At 38.9% G+C, this 24487-nt stretch overlaps 2 protein-coding genes across 7 annotated transcripts in view; one reads left to right on the top strand and one right to left on the bottom strand.

Annotated features, from left to right (window-relative positions):
* Positions 1-4329, top strand: part of SPDEF (SAM pointed domain containing ETS transcription factor) — a gene marked incomplete at its 5' end in the record, with an annotated part of 53785 nt that extends 49456 nt beyond the window's left edge. For all 5 annotated transcript variants that reach the window (XM_081949392.1, XM_081949393.1, XM_081949394.1 and 2 more), the window contains 2 exons: positions 683-823; positions 1893-4329. In XM_081949392.1, the coding sequence (XP_081805518.1) occupies positions 683-823; positions 1893-2071 (320 nt within the window). In that variant the 3' untranslated portion in view covers positions 2072-4329. The remainder of the gene's footprint in view (positions 1-682; positions 824-1892) is intronic.
* A 4646-nt stretch (positions 4330-8975) lies between these two features.
* The window catches only part of PACSIN1 (protein kinase C and casein kinase substrate in neurons 1), a 67518-nt gene continuing 52006 nt past the window's right edge, over positions 8976-24487 (bottom strand). For both annotated transcript variants that reach the window (XM_081947285.1, XM_081947286.1), the window contains exons 7-10: positions 19746-19866; positions 19218-19372; positions 18857-19050; positions 8976-18480 (exon numbers count right to left, since the gene is read on the bottom strand). In XM_081947285.1, the coding sequence (XP_081803411.1) occupies positions 18371-18480; positions 18857-19050; positions 19218-19372; positions 19746-19866 (580 nt within the window). In that variant the 3' untranslated portion in view covers positions 8976-18370. The remainder of the gene's footprint in view (positions 18481-18856; positions 19051-19217; positions 19373-19745; positions 19867-24487) is intronic.

Genomic DNA, 24487 nt, shown 5'->3' with positions numbered 1-24487 from the left:
GCAAACTAAAATATTTCAACAACAATCGCTTAGAAAAGCAAATGTCACAAAATAAAATTAGAAATTTGCAAGGCTAAATGCTTGCTGAAAAAAATGAAATTTATGGGGACTGATGGAAAACTGTCAAAAAAAAAGGCATAATGGTGTACCTACCACATGAACGTTTACTGTAGTCTAGATATAAGAATAAGGAGATTCTCTTTTTGACTCTTGGACATAGAAAAATCTGGTCTTTTTGGATGGGACACAAAGAAGAATATTTCCAGTGTGTTCAATCAGTGTGATGATCATATGATGAGATGGAAGACTTTTAGGTGGTTTCCTTCTAGACCAACTAGAATATTACAGTTGTTGATTGGCTTAGAAATAAGTAGGTCATTAATACTGATGTTGCAAATCCTTATATACAGAAAATATATATAATGTAATCTGAAGGCTCAACATGTTCCTGATAACTGATTTCTCTTGGAACTTTAGCTGCTTGGTTCATACAAGCAACTGAGGATTCAAGAATAACTCTATGCAATAGGTGTTAAACTACTCGAGTCTACTTTCTCTAGCAATAGCAGATGTTAAGCTAGGTGACACTGCCATTGTTCCTGTCTAAAGTAACTTGTTTTTTTCTAATAAAAAGTACATTGCTTTCTAAAACTTAATGTGGATGGGTGTTTCCTTACTATAGCCAATGAAGAGAACTGGACAGACAGTGAGGTCGATTCATCCTGCTCAGGCCAGCCCATTCACCTATGGCAGTTTTTGAAAGAGCTTCTGCTGAAGCCTCATAACTATGGTCGCTTCATTCGTTGGCTCAATAAGGAAAAAGGTCAGTGATATTGATTTAATACTGAAAATGGGAGGAAAATTCTTTATTTGGTTAGTCCAAGACTCCACAGCTTGTAAAGTCCTTTTGACAGGGATTGGTTCCGGCTTCTGCTACTGCCAGTTCGCTCAGAAGCAAAAAACCAAGATGGCGCCACTTACGGCGCTACCTATAGAACCAGTTTAGCAGGCCAAGTTACCACCTACTCGGCCGAACCGGTCCGAACCATTAGGAGCCCACCTCTGCCTTCTGAAATACAGAAACTCCATACATTCCCCAAGGGCAGGGGTGAAATGCTACGAGTTCAGACCTGTTGGCCCAAACTGGTAGTAAAAAATGCTACAGGTTTGGGCAAACTGATATTTCCAACGATCAGCTGGGCGATGATCAGCTGTGATGCGTGATTTATATTAGCTAGAATCATTGGATTTCCTGCTTTGTAGCTAATCTAAATTGCGTGGCACAGCGGATTCCACTCCTCTCGCTGTTCTACTTACCTTTGCAGACCCGGAAGGCTTCAAACGTTCCCTTTTTAGCGCTGTGTGGGTGCGCCTCAGGCATGCATGCGCGCAAAGTGCGCACTCGGTAGTAGAGTGCCCAGAAGTGCACATCAGAGCTCCCAAATAGGCACTTTATTCAGGCTGCTCTCAATTGTGAAGGACCAGTGCTTCTCTCAATATGTATAATAGCAATGGGATGGGTTTTATGCTTGTTAGGAGTCGTATGTGTTTTACTGATCAGTTTTAATTGAGATTTTGATTTGAATTATATGAACATTGCTATGATTTATACACTGCATTTTCTAATGTATTAGCTGATTTGAGGATTGGAATAAACAATAAACAAAGCTATAAATCCAATAATAAATAACATTAAAAATATAGTGCTTTAGATTTTGCTTCTCCAAATATATTTTTGTTTGCTTTTTTATGGTTCCTTGCAAACATTTCTTCCCCTTTTTAATATCCTTTCTGTTAATAATTCCTCTGATTCAAAGTATAATAGCACTAAAATGGTAGGGTGGATGTGGTCAACATAAATGGATTTCTTGTTTCTCGTATTAACTGTCTAGGTATATTTAAGATTGAAGATTCTGCCCAGGTGGCTCGGCTATGGGGAATCCGGAAGAACCGGCCTGCCATGAACTACGACAAGCTGAGCCGCTCAATTCGGCAGTATTATAAGAAAGGGATCATAAGGAAACCAGATATCTCACAAAGGCTGGTCTACCAATTTGTGCACCCTGTCTGAAAAGCAGAGCAAAGAGAACAAATTCAGAATAACTGACTCCTTTCTGGGCTGGAGGACTTCTGGAAACAGCATCCTTTATCCTCTGCAATGTTGATGGAGCTAAAAGCAACTATTGACAAAGACCATTGGATTTGGCTGGTGAACAGTAGAGATTCCTGTGTACCCTAATTGTGTCTGGGAAACAGGAAAACAAATAAACATTTACTGTTTAAGTAAAATGGCAAAAAGGAAATGAACTGGACCATTTAGATTACAGTCTAGGCTTTGTGGTTTTGTAGGGTTTTTTTTCCTCCTTGAAAAGAAAAAAAAATCTAAATATTTCCAGCTGCATGGCATGGGAATCCAAAGAAGGTATGAATTTGATGGAAAAGGAAAAAGAATACTGATGCTGTAGAGTCTGTTACCTCTTCTCCATTCTAATAATTCGAAGACTATTTGAGATCAAAGGAGCAATGTAACATTGTTTGCAACTTTGTAAATTAACACTGGGCAATTATAATATTGTATAGCAATCTTCTGACCTAGTTTAAAATTCCTATGCTCTTTAACTTTCCTTTTCTTTTTGTGTAACAAGCAGAAATCTCAACACTGTCTTTTTCTAATATCAACCAGCTTGGGGACTATCCTTCCAATGATTTTCTAGTCTGTTTTTTTTCCTCCTGTTTTTAGCACAACAGCCAGGCTTTTGATATATCAAGTTGGAGAAAACCTAAGAGTCACGATTTGGAATTCAGAATAATGATGTGTTAATAGTTAAAAATCAGGCTGGTCCGGTGTATTGCATTTATGTTTGTAAGGGGAATGCAAAATTGTACTTTAATTCAAAGGAGTAGGCCAGAAAGTCTGTCCAGGGTTGATATTAAAGAACTTGATTAGTTTTCCATATATGCAGTGAATGAAAGTAGTTACTGTTTTGGGTATTGTTAATAGAAGGACAGAGTCACCCATTCTCAGTGTGTGAACAAACTTTTCTTGAGGGGAAAGACAATAGGATTGTACAAAGCAGCTCCTTGCTGGAGCTCAGGCTGACCCAAAACAAGAACAATTTGGCACCTGCCTGCCCGAGGAGGCCAACTAGCTGAGCATCTGGGAAACACTGAAGAAAGCACACAGCTCCCCCCCTCCGGCTTCTTGAACATGGTCCTGGCAATCATACAGGTTGTTTTGGGGTATGGACTGCACCTGGATACCTGTGCCGGAGTACGATAATTATCCCAAATCAGATAAATTCTCTTGGAGGCACTTCCTGAAATTATGTTGATAGTACAGCAGTTACATTGAGAATTACAAATTATGGCCCAACCATGTGTCTTTATGAAATCAGCAAAGACAAATTTTGGCTGATGATTGAAAGTAAAGTCATTGTGACTGTCATTTTGCATGTTAATCTTACACTGCCATTGAAAATTAAGAGAGAAATGTATGCAAGTAGAAATTGTCTGGGCTGCGAAAATTAAAAGAGAGTGGGCGCTAAATCATGTCAAACTGACACAATATTTAGAGGTAAAGGACTTATGACCAAAACTTCAAGGAAACTTTACTCATATCTGCTTTCAGAAAAAGTTGACATATTATTCTTTTACAAAAAAAAAGCCACTTCATCTAAGAATCTCATACATACAGACTAGCACATTGAATCCCATACATACATACTAGCTCCCGTACATACTAGCACATAGATTATGACATACATAAAGTTGTTAAACGTAGAAGCTCCTTAAGACTTCGTATTTGACTTACGGTAAGATAAAATCTCCATGCTGAATTTGATTCCTGGCAACCTCATAGACATGTCTGTACATTTTTATTGGAAACAATTTAGACGATGACGACAACAACAGCAACAATGGAATGGAAAAAGACAGTCTAGCTTACAGTTCCAGTGTTTCCTGGTGATCTCTTATACAAGTATTAATCAGGTCTTACTTACCAAGTACCTTGTAATCTTTCTTATATTTTCAAAATTAGCCAATGTTGGCTAGGTGCTGCCACCAAGAGGAATATCCACTTCATGCACAGCATATAAGATTTTAGATTTGTTGAGCATATTGTTGCAGGGTGTATGTATGTACAATGAGCAATATCTTTAACATTATTAAATTGAAGTGAATATTCTTTGGGATTAAAATAAGTCCTTTCTTAAGGTGCTAGATCAGATATTATTTAATTTTATATGAACTCCGGTGACTCTGGATAATTACAAATAAAAGCATTAAAAAGAAGAGAAAAAGCAACAATAGGCAAAAATGAAAAGGTAGCAAGGCTGACAAAAAGATTTGCCTGAATTGAAAAGAAACACACACACACACACACACACACACACACACACACACAAATCAAAGGGGAACTTTACTTATGCTTGCCAAAAGCCTAAGCGAAGACATAAGTCTCCAACACCTTTTGAGACACCAGCAGAGTGAGAGCCATCTGGATCTACTCAGACAGATGGCATTGTTTAATTGATGGAACCTGGAGGGTGCCAACCCTGCCAGATTGAATTCATTGGGCAGATACTATGGGAGATAGTATCCCTCAGTCCCTCAGGTTAACAAATCTTATGCCTTTATAGGGAATGACCAACATTTTAAACCATACCCAGACGCAAATTGGCAATCACGGTATGTTGCAAACCTGTTATATGGGCAAAACTAAGGTGTTACATGGGCATATCAAGGAAGGGGTCTCTAACCTCCAGGCTGTGGCTCACTGCTGGCCATGAGCCCTTGGGAACCAGACCGTGGAAGTGGTGGGCGAGCACACCCATGCATGCAGCTCTATTTACACAAGTGGAGACCACGGAGGTCTACTGCTTGCACAAATGGAGCTGTGCATATTTGCTCACCCACTCCTATGGCCTGGTTGTGAAGGGCAGTGGGCTGCAGCCCAGGGGTTGGGGACCCTCGATCTAGATGCATTCAGGCCTAGTTTCAGGCCAGGATTCAGTACTGAGATGTAACTATGTAGGTCTACTGAAAAATAAACCTGAGTGGATTTGGTTTTTTTTAAAACCCTCCAAGATAAGAGATGATTGGATTATGTTTCTATACCAGATTGCTCAACTCTTCCATTAGTAGAAATACTTTGAAAGTTGTCACTTGTTTTATTTCCACCCCACCCCACCCCACCATGCTATTTACTGGAATACTCTACCTATTCAGGTTCTTTATTAAATCAGAAAAAGGCATTAAAATTTAAAGATACTTATGCTTATGTAATTACAATTTGTCACTTTAACTGTAGACAAAGACAGGCTATGATTGTCCCACAATGATGCCATTTTCTCCAAGTGCTGATTCCGAAGCCCAAAGCAGGTAGAGATGAATAATGGCATGTGAGCCCCTTGAGGAAGGGTGAACAGAATTTTGCTTTTCTACTGCTACTTCCTTATCAACAAACTGGGTTCAGCTTGAGCTCATAACTTTTACATGACACCCTTACACTCATCCTATTTTGGTTCTTGATCTGCCTCTTTCAGCATTGGACTAGTTTCTTAATCAAAGGAATGCTGACTAAGATTGTAACTGTGAGAATGTACATCAAATTTGCAAGGTTCTCTTTAATTTGTCCTACAAGATCAGGATTCAGCACCTTACAGCCAAATATAAACTGTGATTAAAAAAGGGGGCGATCATAAACATATGCAGAAACAGTTCAAGAATTTAACAATAGCATTTAGATTTACATACCGCTTCATAGTGCTTTGTAGCCCCCTCTAGGGATCTCTAAGTGGTTTATAGAGTCAATATATTGACCCCAACAACCTGGGTGCTCATTTTACAGAGTTTAGAAGGATGCATGTCTGAATCAACCTTGAGCCAGTTAGAATTGAACTCCAGACTGTGGGTAGAGTTAGCTGGAATACTGCATTCTAACCATTGCACCACCACAGCTCTATGATAATCTTTCTTTTCAGTGTGAGAATATCAGCTTACACAAAAAATCCATATCTGGTTTGTCCTACACGTATTCAAGATCAAGTAGACCAAAAACTAGTTTATGCCTCCAATGCCTAATTGCCTAAGATAGTCAGTTGCATTTATGCAACTGGTTTTGATCTCTGCATTCCCATAGAGAGGACAGGTGGGGAAGACATGGCACTCTAAATGCTGGGTAACTTCCATTGACCTTGGCTCTTGGACGTATTCATTCTTGGCTTAGAGTGAAGGATCATTGTAATGGTATTAGTCTACCTTAAATCGGGTCTCAATTTTAGACTTTTTCTTCCTTTTTAAAGAGAAATACATATTTGGAGGATTGTTTAACCTCTCTTTAGAGGTAAAAAAAAATACACAAATTCCCTTATAATTATTCTATTTCCAAAATAAGGAGATTTTACAAGTCTGATTCTACTTCTGTTTGTAAAACAGCAACATACAACCAAGAAGATCAATCATGCAGCAGTTTGTGAATAATAGGAGACAAACAATCATCTGACATACAGATTAGCTGCTGGAGAGTAGGATAAACATCAAAAGTAACTTAATCTTCTGGCTTTTCTTCTGCCGAAGTAATTGATATTTTCTTCATTTATATTCTGCCTTTATCATTTTTATAAATAACTCAAGGTGGTGAATACACACAGTACTTCTCCCACCCTCAAAAAAACCCCGCTGTAAGGAGAGTGAGAGTAACTGATCCCAAGTTTGATGATGATAAATGATTGATATTAGTAAGGTTTTCATGGATGCATGTGTGATCTATAGAGGCCATGGATGCTCTGTATAATGCAGGAGTCCTCAAACTACAGCCCGCAGGCTGCAGATGGCCCACCAAAGCCATCAATCAAGGCTTTCATCAAGGACCACGAGGCTGCCCTGCTCACATTGCCCTGCCCACCCACTGCCCCCAACCTTCGACCCAGTGCACGACTTACCCTTGCAAGCCCCATGGCTGGAACTGGAAGGTAAGGCCAACATTTTTGTCCCGCAAAATAGGAGGTGGGCCACCCAAAAAATAAGCGTGTTTTAGCCCATTTTTGGCCTGCAGAGTGCTTCTGGAGGCAGGGGAGATTAAAAGGGACACACAGATGTTTTTGGCCACCTCTGCCTCCAGCAAAACTCTGCAGGTCAAAAACGGGGCGCATGGAGGCTCTGGTGGAGCATCCGTGTGCCTTGTTTTTGACCTCCCCCACCTCCAGGAGAGAGCGAGAGAGAGACAGAGAGCGAGAGAGAGAGAGAGAGAGAGAGAGAAGGAGGGAAATAGAGACAAGAGACACAAAGTGAGACACAGAAAGAGAAAGAGAGAGAGTGATAGAAAGAGAGAGAGGGGGAGGGAAAGAGAGAGAAAAAGAGAGAAGAAGGGAGGGAGGGAGACAGACACAGACAGAGACTTGTTGATTGGGGCTGAGAAGAATTGCTGCAAAACTGAGTTTCCTGAAGTGGACCACCAGACTACTAAACAACTGAAAAAATGATCTAGTAAAAAGAAAAGTCAACCAAAAGAGCAACATGCAAACAAAAGCAAATAAAAACACCCCCAGGACCAAAACAAATTAAAATTTAATTTGTGTGCATTGTTTAATGGACTGTACATTGGTCATGCCTACCCACTCAGATGACCTCCTAGACATGCCCATCCATCTGGTCCGGCCTCTCAACAGTCTGAAGGACTGTGAATTGGCCTGGTTTAAGAAGTTTGAGGACCCCTGGTATAATGTCTATGAAGATTTTCAATCGTTCAGGTCATGGTTATCCCAAAGGTGCTTTTTCAAAAGGCAACTTTCTGGTTTTTCTTTGAAGACATTTTGCTTCTCATCCAAGAAGCTTCTTCAACTTCCAAAGGTGAAAAAGCACCTTCGGGATGGACTGGATAGTTACTTATCTGGCAATAATGCAACAGAAGAAAACATTTGTATGGAATAATTGCCATGCTGAAAGATTAGTTCACACATAATGGCCAAAGGAAATTCAGGTACTGTATTATGCTTGAGTTCACCTAGCACGAAAACCTATGGATATCTTCCAAACTATTAGTCAACTTGCACAATATTTTCCAGATTTTTTTTAATTCATAGGGACTGAGGCAACTAGAATACTTGTTTCTAAATTGCAGATACGTTTCCAGAAAACATGTATATCCTTTGTCTGGATTTCCTTTAACAATAAGGACTTTGACTTTTAGAAAGCTTCGGTTGAATATCCAGTGGACTAAGTTATTACTGATCTTGTTAATGGAGTATAATTCTTGAAATTGCTCCACTGTAAGAAAATAATGCCATCTCTTAAAATGTGTATGCATGCATAAATGTAATTATAGAATATTTGCTAATGATTTAGACTTAGGTGAATCAAATGATGAGCCATGGTGACGCAGTGGTTAGAATGTAATATTGCAGGCTAACTCTGCCGACTGCCAGCAGTTAGATTCTGATCGGCTCAAGATTGACTCAGTCTTCCATCCTTTCGAGATTGGTAAAATGAAGACCCAAAATGTTGGGGGCAATATGCTGACTTGGTAAATTGCTTAGAGAGGGCTGTAAAGCATTGTGAAGCGATATGTAAGTCTAAGGGTTATTGCTATAAACTGAAACATGCACCAAATCATTGATTTGCCTCAAAGTTCTTCAGAAGTTTTCAAATAACAATAGCAACCATAAATATAAGCACTTTCCTCTCTCCCACCCCCAAAGTAAAAATGAGTTAGCATACATTTTGCCTGCTTTCTTAAAGTAGAATAACAAGAGGCAGCTGAAGTTTCCTCTAATTTTTAATAGCTACAAGAAATTAGGAAATTTGGGCAAACATTTTTCCATATATTAAATGTGGAGTAACCATCTAAGTATGTAAGAATTCCCATTTCTACACAGTGGAACAAGTGTAGGAGCACAATTCTCTGTTGTATCTTGACAATGACATAATGAAGATTGATCCTTTCCCAAAAAAGTAACAAGGCAAGACACACTATGCATGAATAAAATAATCCTTTTATTATTGTATTTTTTAAGTATAGTTTTTGCTCTTTATGGAAGAAGAGGCAGACTGGCATGACACAGAATGTTACTCTCCATCTCCTAATACAGTGTTCTCAATCTCAACAACTTTTAAGATGGCTGCAAAATTTGGGGAGTTGAAATGCATATACCTTAAAGTTGCTGAAATTGAGAAACACTGTCCTAATATGTAGCTTGTTGACAGTAACACGTTCTTCTAACTTGAAGTGCTCCGCTCTAAATCTAGTAGGCTTTAATCAACCAAAACCCACAATCTCTTCTTGGGCCTGGCACTTATCTTATAGACCTGGAGTCACATAGTGAATACATACCACAGATTCCTGTAAACATTTCCATTATGGTAGCCATTATGTATAATACAAGACACTTTTTTATGAGAGGGCAAAACAAACTTTTCTGGGGGATACATTTTGATTTTTTTTTCATATAACCTCTGACCTGCAAGAACATTAAAACCATGGCCAGTGACATGTTGAGGTCACTGAAATGGATGGGACAAATAAATGCAGACTTGGGTGGAGTTGAGAAATTCTGGGGAAAATGGGAACAAATTTATAGTGCATCTATTTTGCCCCTTATTGGGACAAAAAAGAGGACCCACATCACCAAAAATCCACTGTTTAGCCACAAATGTTAAGTGATGGAAACTGTGTTTCTATTAGGAAATTGCATAATGGTAGGGGAGCTGGGGGCAAAAGCTACATGTGCTCTAAGGGTTAGGGTCTTCACCCCAACATAAAAACAACCCTGCAAAGGACCTGGATTGACTTGTTACAAGTTTAGCTACAAGCTCCCAATCAATCATTGAGCAAGCAGCATATCACATAGATAAGTGTCTTTAGAAACCTGCCTCCATGTACACCCACCCACACAGTGCACATACATATATGCTTGTAGTCCTGTACCTTCCCATCTACATACCACAGACAGTCTGAAAATTAAGAAAAGTACCATTCCAGGAGCAGCATAAGAATATCAACACTCTCCAGTTTAATTTCTGGCCAAGGAAGGTAGATTTTCTTGGGACATCTTTGATACTTTGGTGGTACAATGGCATTGGCAGTAGAGAGGGTTACTTTGACTGGGACATTTTTTCCTTCATGTTGCAAGGCTTATGGTAAATTCTGCTTCCTCTCATTTTAATTCTCTTCAACCTGTATCTTTTCTCTCTTTTTATCTTACCAAGCATCTAATCCCCAATCCAGTGCATCTATACCCAGTAACACGATTTGAAAAGTGATGCCTAATACCAGACTGGAGTCCACTGAAAATACCCTGAGGAAAAGAACAATTAAATTGGTCACAATGTGAACCATGTAAACCAACTGTTCAACACATCTGAGTATCAAGTCTGGACTAGACTTTTGAATTTCAAGATTGAGAAAAAATCATTTTAAGAAGGAAATTCCACCTTACTTGGATACAGTCTAGACAGTATGTTTATCCTCATGTTCCCTTTTCCCCCCAGTTGATTCCAGTGGCCTGATCATACCAAATGATAAAGCTCAGCTTGTAAACATACAGCTACATCAGGAGATGGTAAGAAGACAAAGTCAAACAAGAATCAAAATTCATACATTTACATAGATCAGTCATTTTTGTATACACAATAATTATATATACATATTATGTATGCATATATATATATACACACACATGCACATTTACACAGAGACTTCTTTACTGTGTGTATGCATGCGTACATATATGTATATATATCTATATAACTCTTTTTTCAAATTACGCTATCAATGTATGCAAAGCAGGTGTACTGCTGAAAGAACGCCATTCATCAAAAATATCTTAATCTAACAAAATAAAACAAAACAGTTGGAGGTCATTAATATCTTGTTTACATTATCCAGTATGCCACATGACTTATTCAGGAGCAACCCTGGTCATTGGGTCCAGTAATTCAGAAAATAAACCAACTTCAGAGGAAGCAGGACAATAGATGTTTACAAAGAAGCAGAGGCTGACGAATAGTATCCAAGGAAAGGCCTTGGGATGGGGTGCATGAAAAAGGGAACATAAACTAAACTGTAACATACATTAATCATAGTCTTGTGTATTCTAACAAGGATGAATCTAATCTAAAAGTATTATAGCCTGTAACCAGTCATTAAAAAGGTCTCCTGGAAAATAGAAAGATGGAGTGAGGATGTAGATAAGTGAATGGAAAGATTATACAAACCAATTAATATAATAATAATAATAATTAAAAAGATATAAATTTTATTAACCAATGATTGGATAAATCCATCCAGTGCAGGACGCAGGTGATAATGCACCATTTATATAAGGGGATGGAGAAAAAGAATGTCTATTTCTCCAATCATTTAAATAAAAAACACTAAAACCTGACAACATTAGATGAATAAATGCAGTTCAGAATAAATAGCTTTTAAGGAATGCTTTCACATATGATTTTCTAGGATACATAAATATTTTCAAAGCTTACTTCATCAAAGTCAAGATTTGGAATCTTATTAGACCTAACCAGGAGATCAAACGGTCAAAGCTGATGTAAATTTTAACTCAATATTAGAAGAGCCACCTACTGTAAGTTTTAAATAACTGTTTCTTAATCCACAAATAGCACCACTAAACAACTCTTTTGTTTCTCTTTGGATGAAATAATTTTTAATAAAACTGATATTCTGTTTATTTTATACCCAAAATAATCACTTTGTGAACAAAAGGATTTAATTCACAGCAAAACCCTTTTTGTATATATTTTCTTTGAACAGAAATTTTTCCATTCTTAGATTGATACTGCTACTGATAGATGCAACTTCAGTAAGTTTTGGTTCCCCATTTTGTGGGACGAGTTAACTTAGACTAGCATTCATTATGTAATGTTGTCCTTAAGAAGAAGAATTTATCATCATGTTATAGAATATGATTAAATTAATGACTTCAAATTAGAGTCATCTACAATATTCCTTATTGTCTTAGTCCATAACATTCCTTAGTAGCTGACTTGGAATTGAGAACATTGGTTCTCCTGCTATAGCAAATCCATTTACAAATATTATTGCAGTAAAGTGTTATAATTCCTTATCACAATGTTTTGGCAACTGTATGTTGCTCAACAGAAGGATGAAGTTTGCTTTTTGTTGTATGCAAATTTTATTTACTCTTTACTGTATACTTATAGATTGTCCTGTCGTTGAAATTTGAGGTATTGGAAAGGAAGTCTGTCTGTCTGTCCTGTCTGTCTCTCTCTTATCATATAAGGAATAATTTTGAATTTAGAGAAATTTAAGCACTTCTCTACCTTTATCACAGATTATTCAGGACTGAGTTTCTGCATTTAATTATATAATCAATAACTATCCACTGATATCTCTACAATCCAAAATTTAAGCATGAATTCCACACCTAGGAATAGGATAATTCAGCATGTACCTGCTATTCTCAAGCAGATTTCCTGCATGACTGAGCAATGCTAGGTAACATTCTCAATTATATTTAAAAAATAGGACATTGTTCCTTTGGAAAATTCTTCCAAGCGAGCTTGCCAATATTGCTGGGAATGGGGCATAGAACCTCATTTTAAAAACATCTTTTACTGAATTCTATACTTTTCTGCTATTTCTTAGTTTTGGGATAGCATTCCTTGTTCTGGAACTTTGTTCAAAAGTTATGTCCATTTTTAGCTCATAGCATATGTGCACCGAAATCTAACTGGCTTCTTCTTCCCATTACTTTTGAGGCACCTTTGTCTGATACTAATACTGCTACTATTAGCCCATGCCAGCTTATGAATATCTTCAATGCTTTGATACTGCATTATCAGCTATACTCTTCTTCGATCATGCCTTATATAAGACAGGGGTTCACCTGTTCCAGATGATGTAAGATATGCATTCTCCCATCTCAGTTTAGGGCGCCTAGCAATGCTTCTTTCTCCAATTTGCTATATCATATGCTTAGCCAATTTCAGTTGCGCTGATTCTCACTACCTCACAACCTGCCTAGTAGATAATTAGGGATTTCCCCCCTCTCTGTTCCTCTTACTCTGTTCTTTACCTGTGAGGTTGCTTAGCTCAGGTTCCTTCCTGCCTGCCTTTAGTTTACACAAGTCTTCTTTTGATTCTTGACTAAAAAAAGTAGCTGCTTCTCTAGACTTATTCACCCCATTCTCCAGGATTAAACAAATCACTTCCGTCTACCAAGGTTATGGGCCCAGAGCAGTGAGCAAAAAAATTTAATGAAAGATATAGAAGCGTGAGTCATCGTGAGCCTCCGTAGCAAAGATTAGAAAGAAAAGCAGATGGCTTGCAGAGTAGAGATAGGGATGTTTCAAGCTATGAAAAAAGCCTGATGAAAATACTTCTCCAGTAGAAAGTGACTGCCTTTGTCCTGGACCCTAACCCTAAATGCAGAGTACGATCAAAGACTACAGGAGGCTGTAAAATGACAGAGCAGTTGGAATGATCCAGCTGTCAATGAGTGATCCTACTGAAAACTAGAAAACTGATTCAGATATTCAGTTTTATTCACAAATGATAAAAGATATGCAACTTCAAATGAAGATCTTTTTGCAAGACTCTGCAATAAGCAGCTCAGGGAAGGGTGAGCTATACATCTGCATATGAATGAGATGTCAGAAATGACCAGACAAGTTGAGAGACAAAAAATGTGTAGCAAGCTGGAAATGTCAATTATTCTGATCTTAATCTTCCTTCCAGGAAGTGGGAGACTATAGTCCCTGTCAGAATTATGGCTGATGAGAGGACAGAGAAGGCAAATTTTAACTTTTGTAATTTATCACCTGCAAGACTCTGATTGTAACACTAATAGAAAAGTGTCAAATGTCAAGACTTCCTACAAAGCCAACTTCAAAGGAGGAGGTACCTCATATGTAATGGCTCGTGTCATTTGCAAGCCTGTTGTCCTAGCAAGACCAAACAAGGAAAACTTATATGACAATATTCTCAGGTGCATGACTCACTGCAGCATAGAGGAAATGGACTAGTAATAATAAAATGATAAAAATATCAGAAAAGTCTCATTCACCATCAGAAGATAAAACTGTGTGTGCATTCTTGTGCAACATGCAAACTTATTTAAGAAAATGAAAGATGCATTGTATTTGTCACACATTGGTTGTTTAGTAGAAGGACAAAAATTCCTTTCAATAAGGAGAGATTAGCAAGATTGTCCTGTGGCCTGAGTAAAGGGAAAGCAAACTAGTGTTACAATTCAAAGTGTGTTATATGGCCTGGATTTATTTCGTTAGTTATTTATAAGATTTACATGCTTTTCTGTACAGCTGGTTTTGGAGTCCAGTCTGCTCTCATTAAAGTCTATGACACAGGAACAGTGTGAAGTAAAATTTAAAGGCCACTTGTGTGTGTGTGTGTGTGTGTGTGTGTTTGTCAAATGAAGAATGATGAAAGGCACCCTCCTAGAAAATGCTTTGTTTGAAATAGATAGTGCTGTGGCTAAGGCAAAAGCAGCCAAATGATGCAGTCACATAACCTGTTTTAGCCTATGGCACAGAAGAAAGAGATATAAGAATCAGATGCTTTTCAGAAATTTGAGCATTTAGCAAAAGGATTGAGAATGCAACCACCTGCAGCTCAATTGAAATTCCCCTGAAAGTAAAACTGATGAGGCAGTTCCTGGAACTGGCCCAGACAATAATTGTAGGTCAATAAAGTCATGACAACAGGCAGAAACAAATACTTATTCATGTTTATAAACAACTTACTTTACCTTTATAACTAGCTACTTGCTCAGTTTATGAAAATACTTTAAGATACGTTTATGTGTCTTTAGTAAGCAACAAATTTGACAGAAAGCTCTAAGTTCTACACACAAATCATGTGACTGAATACATGGGGGGTGACATAAAAGAGTACTTGAATGAACAAAGAATTACATGAGATTATTATGTTTTATATGCCAGAACACATGGCATAGTTAAGAGATAATCTTTCTCTTAGATAAATGAAGTTCATACTGCAAGATCCAGGACTGGCAAATAATTTCTGCATGGAAGAAGTTATGAACAAAGGTGAATATATGTGTCCCAGGATAATGTTGCAAGATCCAATCTGGGTCAGCCACAGGGACCAGAGATTTTGTCTTCTGAGCTTTCACATTTTTTGTGCTGGAGCTCATCTTCAGGGAGCTTCTCTCTATCAGAATGTGTTGAAGAAGTTACCACTGCCGCCTCTCAAAAACATATTGCTAATAAGGCCATAAATAGGCCCCGTGAACTGTAGCATGGAAAGAAGCACAAACTAGGGTATATTTGCCAGCTTATTATAATATTAGAGCATTTGGTTTTAAAGTCTAAACCAATGAATCAAAAATAAAAGGGCCAAATTCCGTAATAGATGTGGTGAAGGCATGTTGCTTGGATACCAGCAATACTGCAGGGATAGAGAATCCTAGATCTCTCCACACAAACATGTAAAGTAAAGGTAAAGGTTCTCCTCGTACATATGTGCTAGTCGTTCCCGACTCTAGGGGGAGGTTCTCATCTCTGTTTCAAAGCCGAAGAGCCAGCACTGTCCGATGACATCTCTGTGGTCATGTGGCCGGCATGACTAAATGCCGAAGGAGCACGGAACGCTGTCAACTTCCCACCAAAGTTGTTTCCTATTTTTCTACTTGCATTTTTACATGCTTTCGAACTGCTAGGTTGGCAGAAACTGGGACATGTAACGGGAGCTCACTCCATTACGCAGTGCTAGGGATTCGAACCGCTGAACTGCCGACCTTCTCGTTGACAAGCTCAGCATCTTAGCCACTGAGCCACCACGTCCCTTACACAAACATGTAGCATGGCTTCTTTTAATGTTCAGAATGCACCTTGAACCCGGACACTCAACTTGAATCTATTTGCTTCAATAAGTCTTCATCGTGCTATTTATTCAATGGCACATCATATCCAGAAACAAAAACTGAATCATTTGCAGCTGCGGTGTTCAGAAAGATCCAGCAAAAAAAATTCCACCCTGAAGATTTTCCTACATAACCAAAAAGGAACAGATACAAGAGTCTTGTTCTTGGAAAGACATTAAGTGTTTGCTAACAAATCTAAACAATGAAAAAACCCTGCAAAAAAAAAAAGGAAATGAAAAATATTTCAAAGGAATACTTGGGAACTCATTGAATGATCTGCAAGGAAAGAAAATAATGGGATGAAAATGGTTTTCAAGATCCAATGCAATGCAGAAGTGGATGCCCAGCACTATAAAGCCATAAGACAAAGGGATATATTAAAAATATGGTATGGGAAAAAAGTAAATCTGTTGTTGGGAAGAGAGCAGGAAACTGATGCAGGGAGAGAAAAAGTACTCAAGTGTGAGAAAATAACTCAAAATAATTACATCTTGATTTTGTTCTGGCATAAAATATGGTGGAGAGAAATGTTGACAGGCTTGCAAGATGCTGCTATTTTACTTTACTACAATAAACAAACCTGTGCTGCTTCTGTTTCTTGACCTTGGTCATTTCAAAAGACTAACAGGTGAAGACTATGATGTGACTTTTGCCATAACACTTCAATATAAACACTGCTCAGTATAGCAACAGCTGGGAATATGCAGGTGCATCACCTTAGTGTAAAGTTTGCATTTCTGCATGGAGAAATCAAGGAAGACATATATGTTGAGCAGTCACCCTCTTTTGAGGGACCAGGGAAGGAAGACTTGGCAGAATGCAAAACAGGTTGTAAATCTTAAATGGGCTGCTGTTCTTCAAATGAGATGGGCAGTTGTTATTCTGTTGTCCCCAGAAGCAGATATGTATGAGAAGCACAATCATGCCAAGAGACTGAACTATTAAAGGACTTTGAGATTATGAGTCAAAGACAATAATAACAACTATAGGTATTGTCAGTTCTACCTAATGGGGAAGACTGCATTAGAATGAAGCACATAGAGTATATTATGTACAAGATACACAGTAAAAGGGACTAATTGAAATATTGCCCATTAAAAGAGATGTGGCAGATTACCTACAAAGCCTTTGCCCCAAGATTGATACAGGTAGATGGAAGTTGTGGCTTCCTGAATGAATTGGCGAAAAGGGTGTTGGAACAGTGACTTCAATTGCACTGGCTCTGTAAATCTCATGACCTACAATTGCAAGGGGCAATAAGATAGGAATTTTTTGTGTGCTCCGTTTATCCCTTTCTACTCTTAGTTTGTGAAACTGCTAATCTCAAGTTGCTTTTTGCCTGCTTTTGTCCTCGCACACATATTGTTCTCTTGATAATCATTTGAAAGGAAGTTACCTTGCTATCACTTGCATATTTTTCTAATAAAGCTTCTTTGTGTTTAAATTTAAAAAAGTACCTAATTAGACTCATTTTTCACTGCTCAAGAACATACAGGTGTTTCCTTCAATAGTTTTTTTTAAATGCCAATTCACAATCAGTGCACTTCTTTTCCTGGTGTTTAAGTGTATACATGGTAATTAGTTTTCATAATTTTGCATCTCCTTTTAAGTCCTGTTCTCAGGCTGGAAACAAGAGAATTTTCTGATTAATCTTTGCATTTTAAAAAGTGATACATCCACTCATGTCCCCAGGAATGCAGTTCTATTCCTCAAAAGAAGATGAGAGAAAGAAGCCAGTTCTCTTGAGTTTTACTGGGTGTACCTCGGTTTCCACAACCCTGTCTAAACTCAGAAGAAGAACAAGCCACATATTTTAATGGCATTGAGGAAATTGGTATGGAACAAATCTTTTAATTCATCATACCAGATAGGCCATATCTTTCAGTTAATGCAATTGTTCTGGATGATCAATGTAGACTATTACAGCAAAAAATGTTGTTTCGGACTTCTTGGAAAGAACAAATATATTTTGTCTTTTGTCCTTAGAATAGAAATACGTAAGAAATATCCTGTAGAGGGGTCAGAAAAATAAACAAAATAAAAAACTATATTTTCTGTCTCCTTATTTTTGTTTGATTCATTTTTTTCAATGAGAGTGAATTCTCCCTAGAGCTTAAATGTTAGAAAGAATAAGCCATTTGGAATGTTTCTTAGCTACATTTTATAATTAAAATCCAACCAATCAGAAGCCCTTTTGGTTAGGCTTTAAAGGCTTGAAGTATTGGCTTTCACTTACAAGATGAGCCCTCCAGTGACAGTGTTGACTTTTCACATCTCATTTCTTTAAGAAACTAAAATAGTAAAGCTACCACAAAATACTTTTTAGAGATGTAATTAAAAAAATAAGAGATTGATTGGAAAATATGTTTGGAACTCTAACTGTGTTGAGTGAATGACTGTAGAGCAAGATGGCTACTTGGCTGGTACAGACAGATGGTGGACTGGAGAGGGTTGAATTCTGGCAGCACAAGGAGAACATGTCAGAATTAGATAGACTCCACATAGTTAGCTGGATAAAGACCAAGTTGCCCGTTGTTCAGACGTCCTTTGCACCACCCTTGTTCATCTTCTTCACCTAATTTGGTTAATTCATCACCTAGGAAAATAATGATAAATTACAAATTGGGAGCACGCTATCAATTTGATATCTCCTCTCTAACTGATTTCATCATATCTCCCAACAGTGTTTTCCTATACTGTTCTGTTGTGTATTTGATGTTGAGTCACGTTTATGTAAAACCTATGTGGGGAAAAAGCAAGAGGGGGTGTGATTTTGTATGAGAAAATAATCAGTGGGAAAAGAATATAGTGTACCTTCATACTGTGACTTCAAAAGACTTCCTTTTTATTAAAAACAAAGTGTAAAGTTTTCTTAGGACTGCAAAGTGCTCTGGATTATACTGCTGCATTTTGAAGAGGTCAGATGATCCACCCAAATGACATGGCTATTTCAAAAAGTTGCAAATGCATACCTGCTTTGAAACTCAGCTCATCCTGCTCTTGTCCATCATAATCATACAGAGCTCGTACACGGACACCTTTCCCAGCTGGTTCTTCTTCAAAGGAATTGGCACCGCCATTGGCTTCATTGGAGTTGTAAGTGTTGCCACTCTCATCATCTGACCACTCTGTAGTGTAGGCTTGGCCACGTTCATAACTGCTGACACTGGTAATGGACACAGCATCGTAAGAAGTGATATTACTGCATAAATATCTGTTATATCTAACTATGTGGGATAACTGGAGATAGTGAGACTGTGGTGCATGATACCCAAGTCTATTCCAAACATTCTATCTTGACAGACTCAATCTGGAAACATCTCATATGTTTACCTGCCACGATCTCCTCCCTGTGCTGTTGCTTCCATATTGTTGCTTCCACAGTTGTTGCTACCTCCACCTCCACTGGTATTGGGTGTGTTGCCTCCCTCATTCTTTTTTGGTTTCTCTCTTCGGTTTATGGTTTGTGTTGCATCTGGATTCCATTCCTGCAGATGAAAAAAAAACATATACCTAATCTCAAAGCCTCCGTTTCCAATGCTTCAACTGCACTATGACTCAGCTCCAGTCTTAAGAACGCAATAAACACATTCTACTTCTTGCAGTGGTTTGCCATGTGGTTCTGGTAAAACCAGAAGTAGGACATAGAAGCTCAGTGTTCAGAGAGGCGGAATTCCACTGCAGGGAGCAGCATCAGGAGAGGCTAAGGTCTTTATGTCCTAGTTTTTCTAGGCACATGGACCACGGCTCCCTCAACCCTGAAGCTCCAGATATCCATCATGACTAATAGCCATGGATCTATAACCTACAGTCTGGCAGTGCAGCTTTCCTTGGAGGCATCATCCTGCAACAGCTTCTTACTTCTAACTGAGGCCAGTTCATAGGCATCCCGGGGCCACTGGTGTAGCGGAACCACCGAAGGTCTTCTTGTGCATCGGCCACACGAATGGTCTGCTCCAGCTCACGGTAGACTTTAGAATAGCTGCATATGAGAAATAGATAAAGTAATAAACACAGGATTGAAGTAAGAAACCACCATTTAGACACATTAGACAAAGAAACTTGACGGCAGAGAACCTTTAAATGAGAATATTATGGCATTGATTATGCCTTGCCATATTCATAGGATTTTAGTGAATTATATTTTTATTTTTTTGCCATTCATTCTACCACATTTAAATTCCATTTACTTTCTATGAACACATTTTATATGGGTTCCAGAATATATCACCCTTCTATCTTCTTCCATTATTTCTCCCAGTACTTTTTCCCCAAGAAAAATCTGTTAATGAGGAAAGGGCAGAAAATGTTGATGGTTCTGCAAATGGTTTGGCATGGAAAAAGTTCTACTTAAGATTAGAAAACATTTCTGGAATATTTAAAAGCTTTATGCTGCATAGCAGACAATAATGAGATTGTGAGACAAATAGTCTGTATGTTATGTAATTTATGACAGTACCCCTTACATTTTGTTGGATTACAGAGTGTATCACAAAACAGTCTCAGACAATCGAAGACAGATAGTCCAAAAATCTCTGTAGAATCTTCATTAAAAAAAGGAAAACTGATAACTCAACTTGTTCTAATAAAGCTCAAGGGGGTGCTAGCAGCACACTGAATGTGCCCAACACTGCAGATTCTTATTTTAAAGATGCCTCCAGACCAGACTGAATGGGGAATCACTTTGTTTCATTCATGAAGTTTTACACAGCTGTGTGCATCCTCCCACACACATCCCTGCGGCCAATTCGCTCTCACAGGGAGGGGCTTCTCCTGGTGCCGTCCACTAGGCAATGCCAGCGGGCGACACCAAGGAGTAGGGCCTTCTCTGTGATGGGCCCAACCCTCTGGAATGACCTCCCCCCCGACATTAGAACCACCACTGACTTCCGCTCCTTCCGACAGAAATTGAAGACACACCTGTTCCGACTGGCTGGCTTGGCATAATTATAACGTCTACCTCCTGGCATATATATTTCTTACTGGTTTTTTAAGGGGATTGTTTTTTTAAATTTAATTTTTTAGGATATTTGTTTGGGGTTTTAAACTTTTAAATTGTAAATTATTTACTTAGCAGTACAGTTCTGTATATCTTTTTATCCTCCTCTTATTTATTTATCTATCTATTTAATAATTTTAATTGTCTAAATTTTATAATTATTCATGATGTATTTCTGATATGGACTGTACACCGCCCCGAGTCCCTTTTGGGAGAGGGGGCGGTCTATAAGCGCTAAGAATAAATAAATAAATAAATAAATAAATAAATAAATAAATAATAACAAAATCAACTTCCACTTCTGTGGTTCCCATATTTTATTATGGGAGACTGTTATTCCCTTCCCCCCTCACATAGACATTAGATTACAGAGAAGATGGAGTGACTGTTCAAAGCTGGCTTGTTGTACCAGCCACAATCCAAATAAAAGTAGTTCAGAGAAAGACCTTTGTTAAAAGTCCCTGTATTAGATGACTCAGTTTCTTTCTGCATGGGGTGGGTGGGATTTTGATTAGGAAAAAGGAGTTGGAGTGGGGCATTGCAAAATGCAGCAAAACTACTCCATTAAAGAATGAATAGTTGGTGAGTAGACCAGCTCTTCAAACCTCTCCAGAAAAGGAAAGGATTTGAGATCACCCACAAATACTCCAGACAGTTGCTCCTCAGGAAGAGACCATAACATAGTGGTGGTGTCTGGTAGGTTTAGAGGTCTGGGAATATCCATCAGCTCTTACTCATTTTCCATGAGGTGAGCAGCCATCTAAATTTGATTAATAAATAAATCTTGCTCATAGTTGGCATCTTTAAAAGGATACTAATTTAGCACACTTCCTTTTCTAAACATTCTTTTTTTTTTTTTGTAATAAAATTTTATTGGTTTTTCAAGATTTATAGGGAAAAGGGTAAATGGACAGGTATACAAATTTTGGCAGTTGCAAAATGTGAGAGGCGCCCCTCCCTCCATACCCATAGTATACATTTATATATAATGCATTAGTATATAATTGATTACAATCAGCATATTAGTTCTATTATTAAATTCAATCAGATTAAACATTACAGTATAAAATCCAAATATAATTCCATTTTCACTTTCGGTCAATTTATAATAATATGATTTTCTTGTTTATTTTTGTGATCTGAGTCTTCTTGCTATTGCCCCATTTCCCTCCACTGGCAGAGCTCTGGCCCCTCCCGTGTCCTGCGTGTCCGTTGTAATGTCTGGTGTTTTCTCTAGGAGTGTTTTATTTTTTTCCATAAAGGCCTGCGCCTCTATGGGTGAATTGATTCTGATTCTTGTCTCCTCCCAGAATATCAGCATACCTTCAGGCATCAACCATCTAAACCACACCCCTTTCTGGTATAATTTATTCGCTAATTGCGAATAATTTTTTCTTTTTTCTCTAATCTTCTTAGGGATCTGCTTCAGAATGGTTATCTCCATATCATGATATGTCAATGCTTGCCCCCTTTGTACACCCAGAATTTCATCTCTTGTGCTTTTTCTAAGGAATTTAATGTGAACCTCCCTGGGTACATTGTGTGTTCTAGCATAAGCTGAGTTCACTCTATAAACCAGGTCTATATCCCACCCCATCTGTTGTTTTTCTTTGTGTGTGTAGTCAGCCAGAATGTTTGTCATGATGTCCCTTATATTTTCCCCATCTTCTTCTATAACATTTTGAAATCTAAGATAATAGGACATTCTCTCAAATTCTAATTTCATCTGTTGGATGTCAAGATCTTTGTTCCCTTTCTGCACAGCTTCCACCCCCCCCTCACCTCCTCCACCCCCCCTTCCACAAGATCCAGTCTTTGTGAGTTCTTATAAATTTGGGCTTGATTTTCTTTAATTTCATCTTTCATTTCCCTTAGCTGTTTCTTGATTTCCTCCTGGCCCTGTAAAATTTGTTGAAGCATTTGTTGAAAGTCCATCTCTGTAGTCTTAGGTTGCATCAGTTCTGTTTTCTTTGACTGTGTGGCTGGACTGGATGTTGCAGATGTTGGAGTAGACGTGGCAAAGCCAGGTTTCCCAGGAGGTGGTCTTTTAGATGCCATCCTTTATAACATTAGAAGTTCAGTCCATATATAAGATAAACAGTTAGAAAAGAAGGGTAGCCAGGTGAGGTCCGGGAGCAGAAGAACCAGGCAGAAGAGAATCTCTCTAATAAGTCTGGCAATAGATGAAAGGTTTCCCCTAGAAAGTTCAAAAAATACCAATCCACAAGAGATTCCTCTGGGAGACACGGAGACAAAGACCGGAAGCCTGAATTTTAAAGGTGGAGTCAGGTTTCACAATTCATAAAGACAACGGAAGTGTGCCATCTTGCCCTGCCAGTTTTGGGCACAGAGGCATAACAAAGTTTTAAAAAGTTCCAAAAGTCCTCAAATCACAGTAGAAAGTGAAATTAAATTGAAAAGAAAATCATCTCAACCTGGGTGAGGCTTCATTCGTTGGCTCTCCCCCCTCCTCCTTCCCCGGGGGCTGAGAGCAAAATTATTCCTCGCCGCTTGTCCAAGGGGGGGGGGAAACCCCCCTCCCTCCAGCCGCGCCTCCAGAATACTCCGAAAGTTATTTTAAAGAAAGCTGACTAATTCTTCGTGCAAAATAGGGCATGAAGAGAGAAGCAACCTCACCGCACCGCAGCTGCTTCCTTCTATTGCTTCATTCTCCAGTCGGCTTTAGCGAGGCGCGAGGCGCAAAAACGCGAGGCGCCCTCCGATCTAGCTCCCCGGTGCCTTGGGCGCGCGAGAGACCTCCCGCCGGCCGCCGCCGCTGCAGGAGCTCCCCGCGATGCCGCCCCTCTGGCAGGACCCCTCTGCGGGGTGTCCTGTGCCCCCCAAGGAGTGGGGAAGCCCACCGGAGAGCCGGAGCGGGCAAAGAGCTGCCCGTCGCCGCTGCCGCCGGAACCGGAACTCCCTTTTCTAAATACTTTCAAACATTGCTTGTTAACTACTTGTCAGCTATTAGAAATCTTTGAATTGCCAAGTTTGACAGCACTAGATGACTTTCTTTTAATCCTTAGTGAAAGAAAAATTTAACTACAAGTTTAAAAAGAATTATTAAGGAGAAATTTCCTGACAGTTAGAACAATTATTCAGTGGAACGAGTTGCCTTAGACATTGTGGGCGCTCCAACACTGGAGATTTTTAAGAAGAGATTGGACAACCATTTGTCGGAAATGGTATAGGGCAGTGATGGCAAACTTTTTTCTCATGGTGTGCCAAAATTGTGTGCCTGCGTGCTATTGTGCATGCACATGTGCCCACACCAATTCAATCCTACCTGCCCATCTGTGCATGCATGTGTGACTCCCCTGCACAAGCACACATGACCCCCCCCAGGCTCCAAAGGCTTTCCTGAAACTTCGGGAAGGTGAAAAACAGTCCCAAAGGGCCAAACAGAAGTTTGGGAATGAACTTCCAGTTGGCCTGTTGAGCCTGTTTTTCATCCTCCCCAGCCTCCGGAGACTTATGGCTCCGCGTGCCATAAGTTCACTATCACGGATATAGGGCTTCTTGCTTGAGCAGTGGGTTGGACTAGAACAGGCCTGTCAAACTGGTGGCTCATGGGCTGGATACATCACATTCAGGCCACGCCCTC

This window comes from Natrix helvetica, assembly GCF_964273705.1.
Source record: "Natrix helvetica genome assembly, chromosome: 3".
Taxonomy (NCBI): domain Eukaryota; kingdom Metazoa; phylum Chordata; class Lepidosauria; order Squamata; family Natricidae; genus Natrix; species Natrix helvetica.
This window is presented reverse-complemented; position numbering and strand designations above follow the sequence as displayed.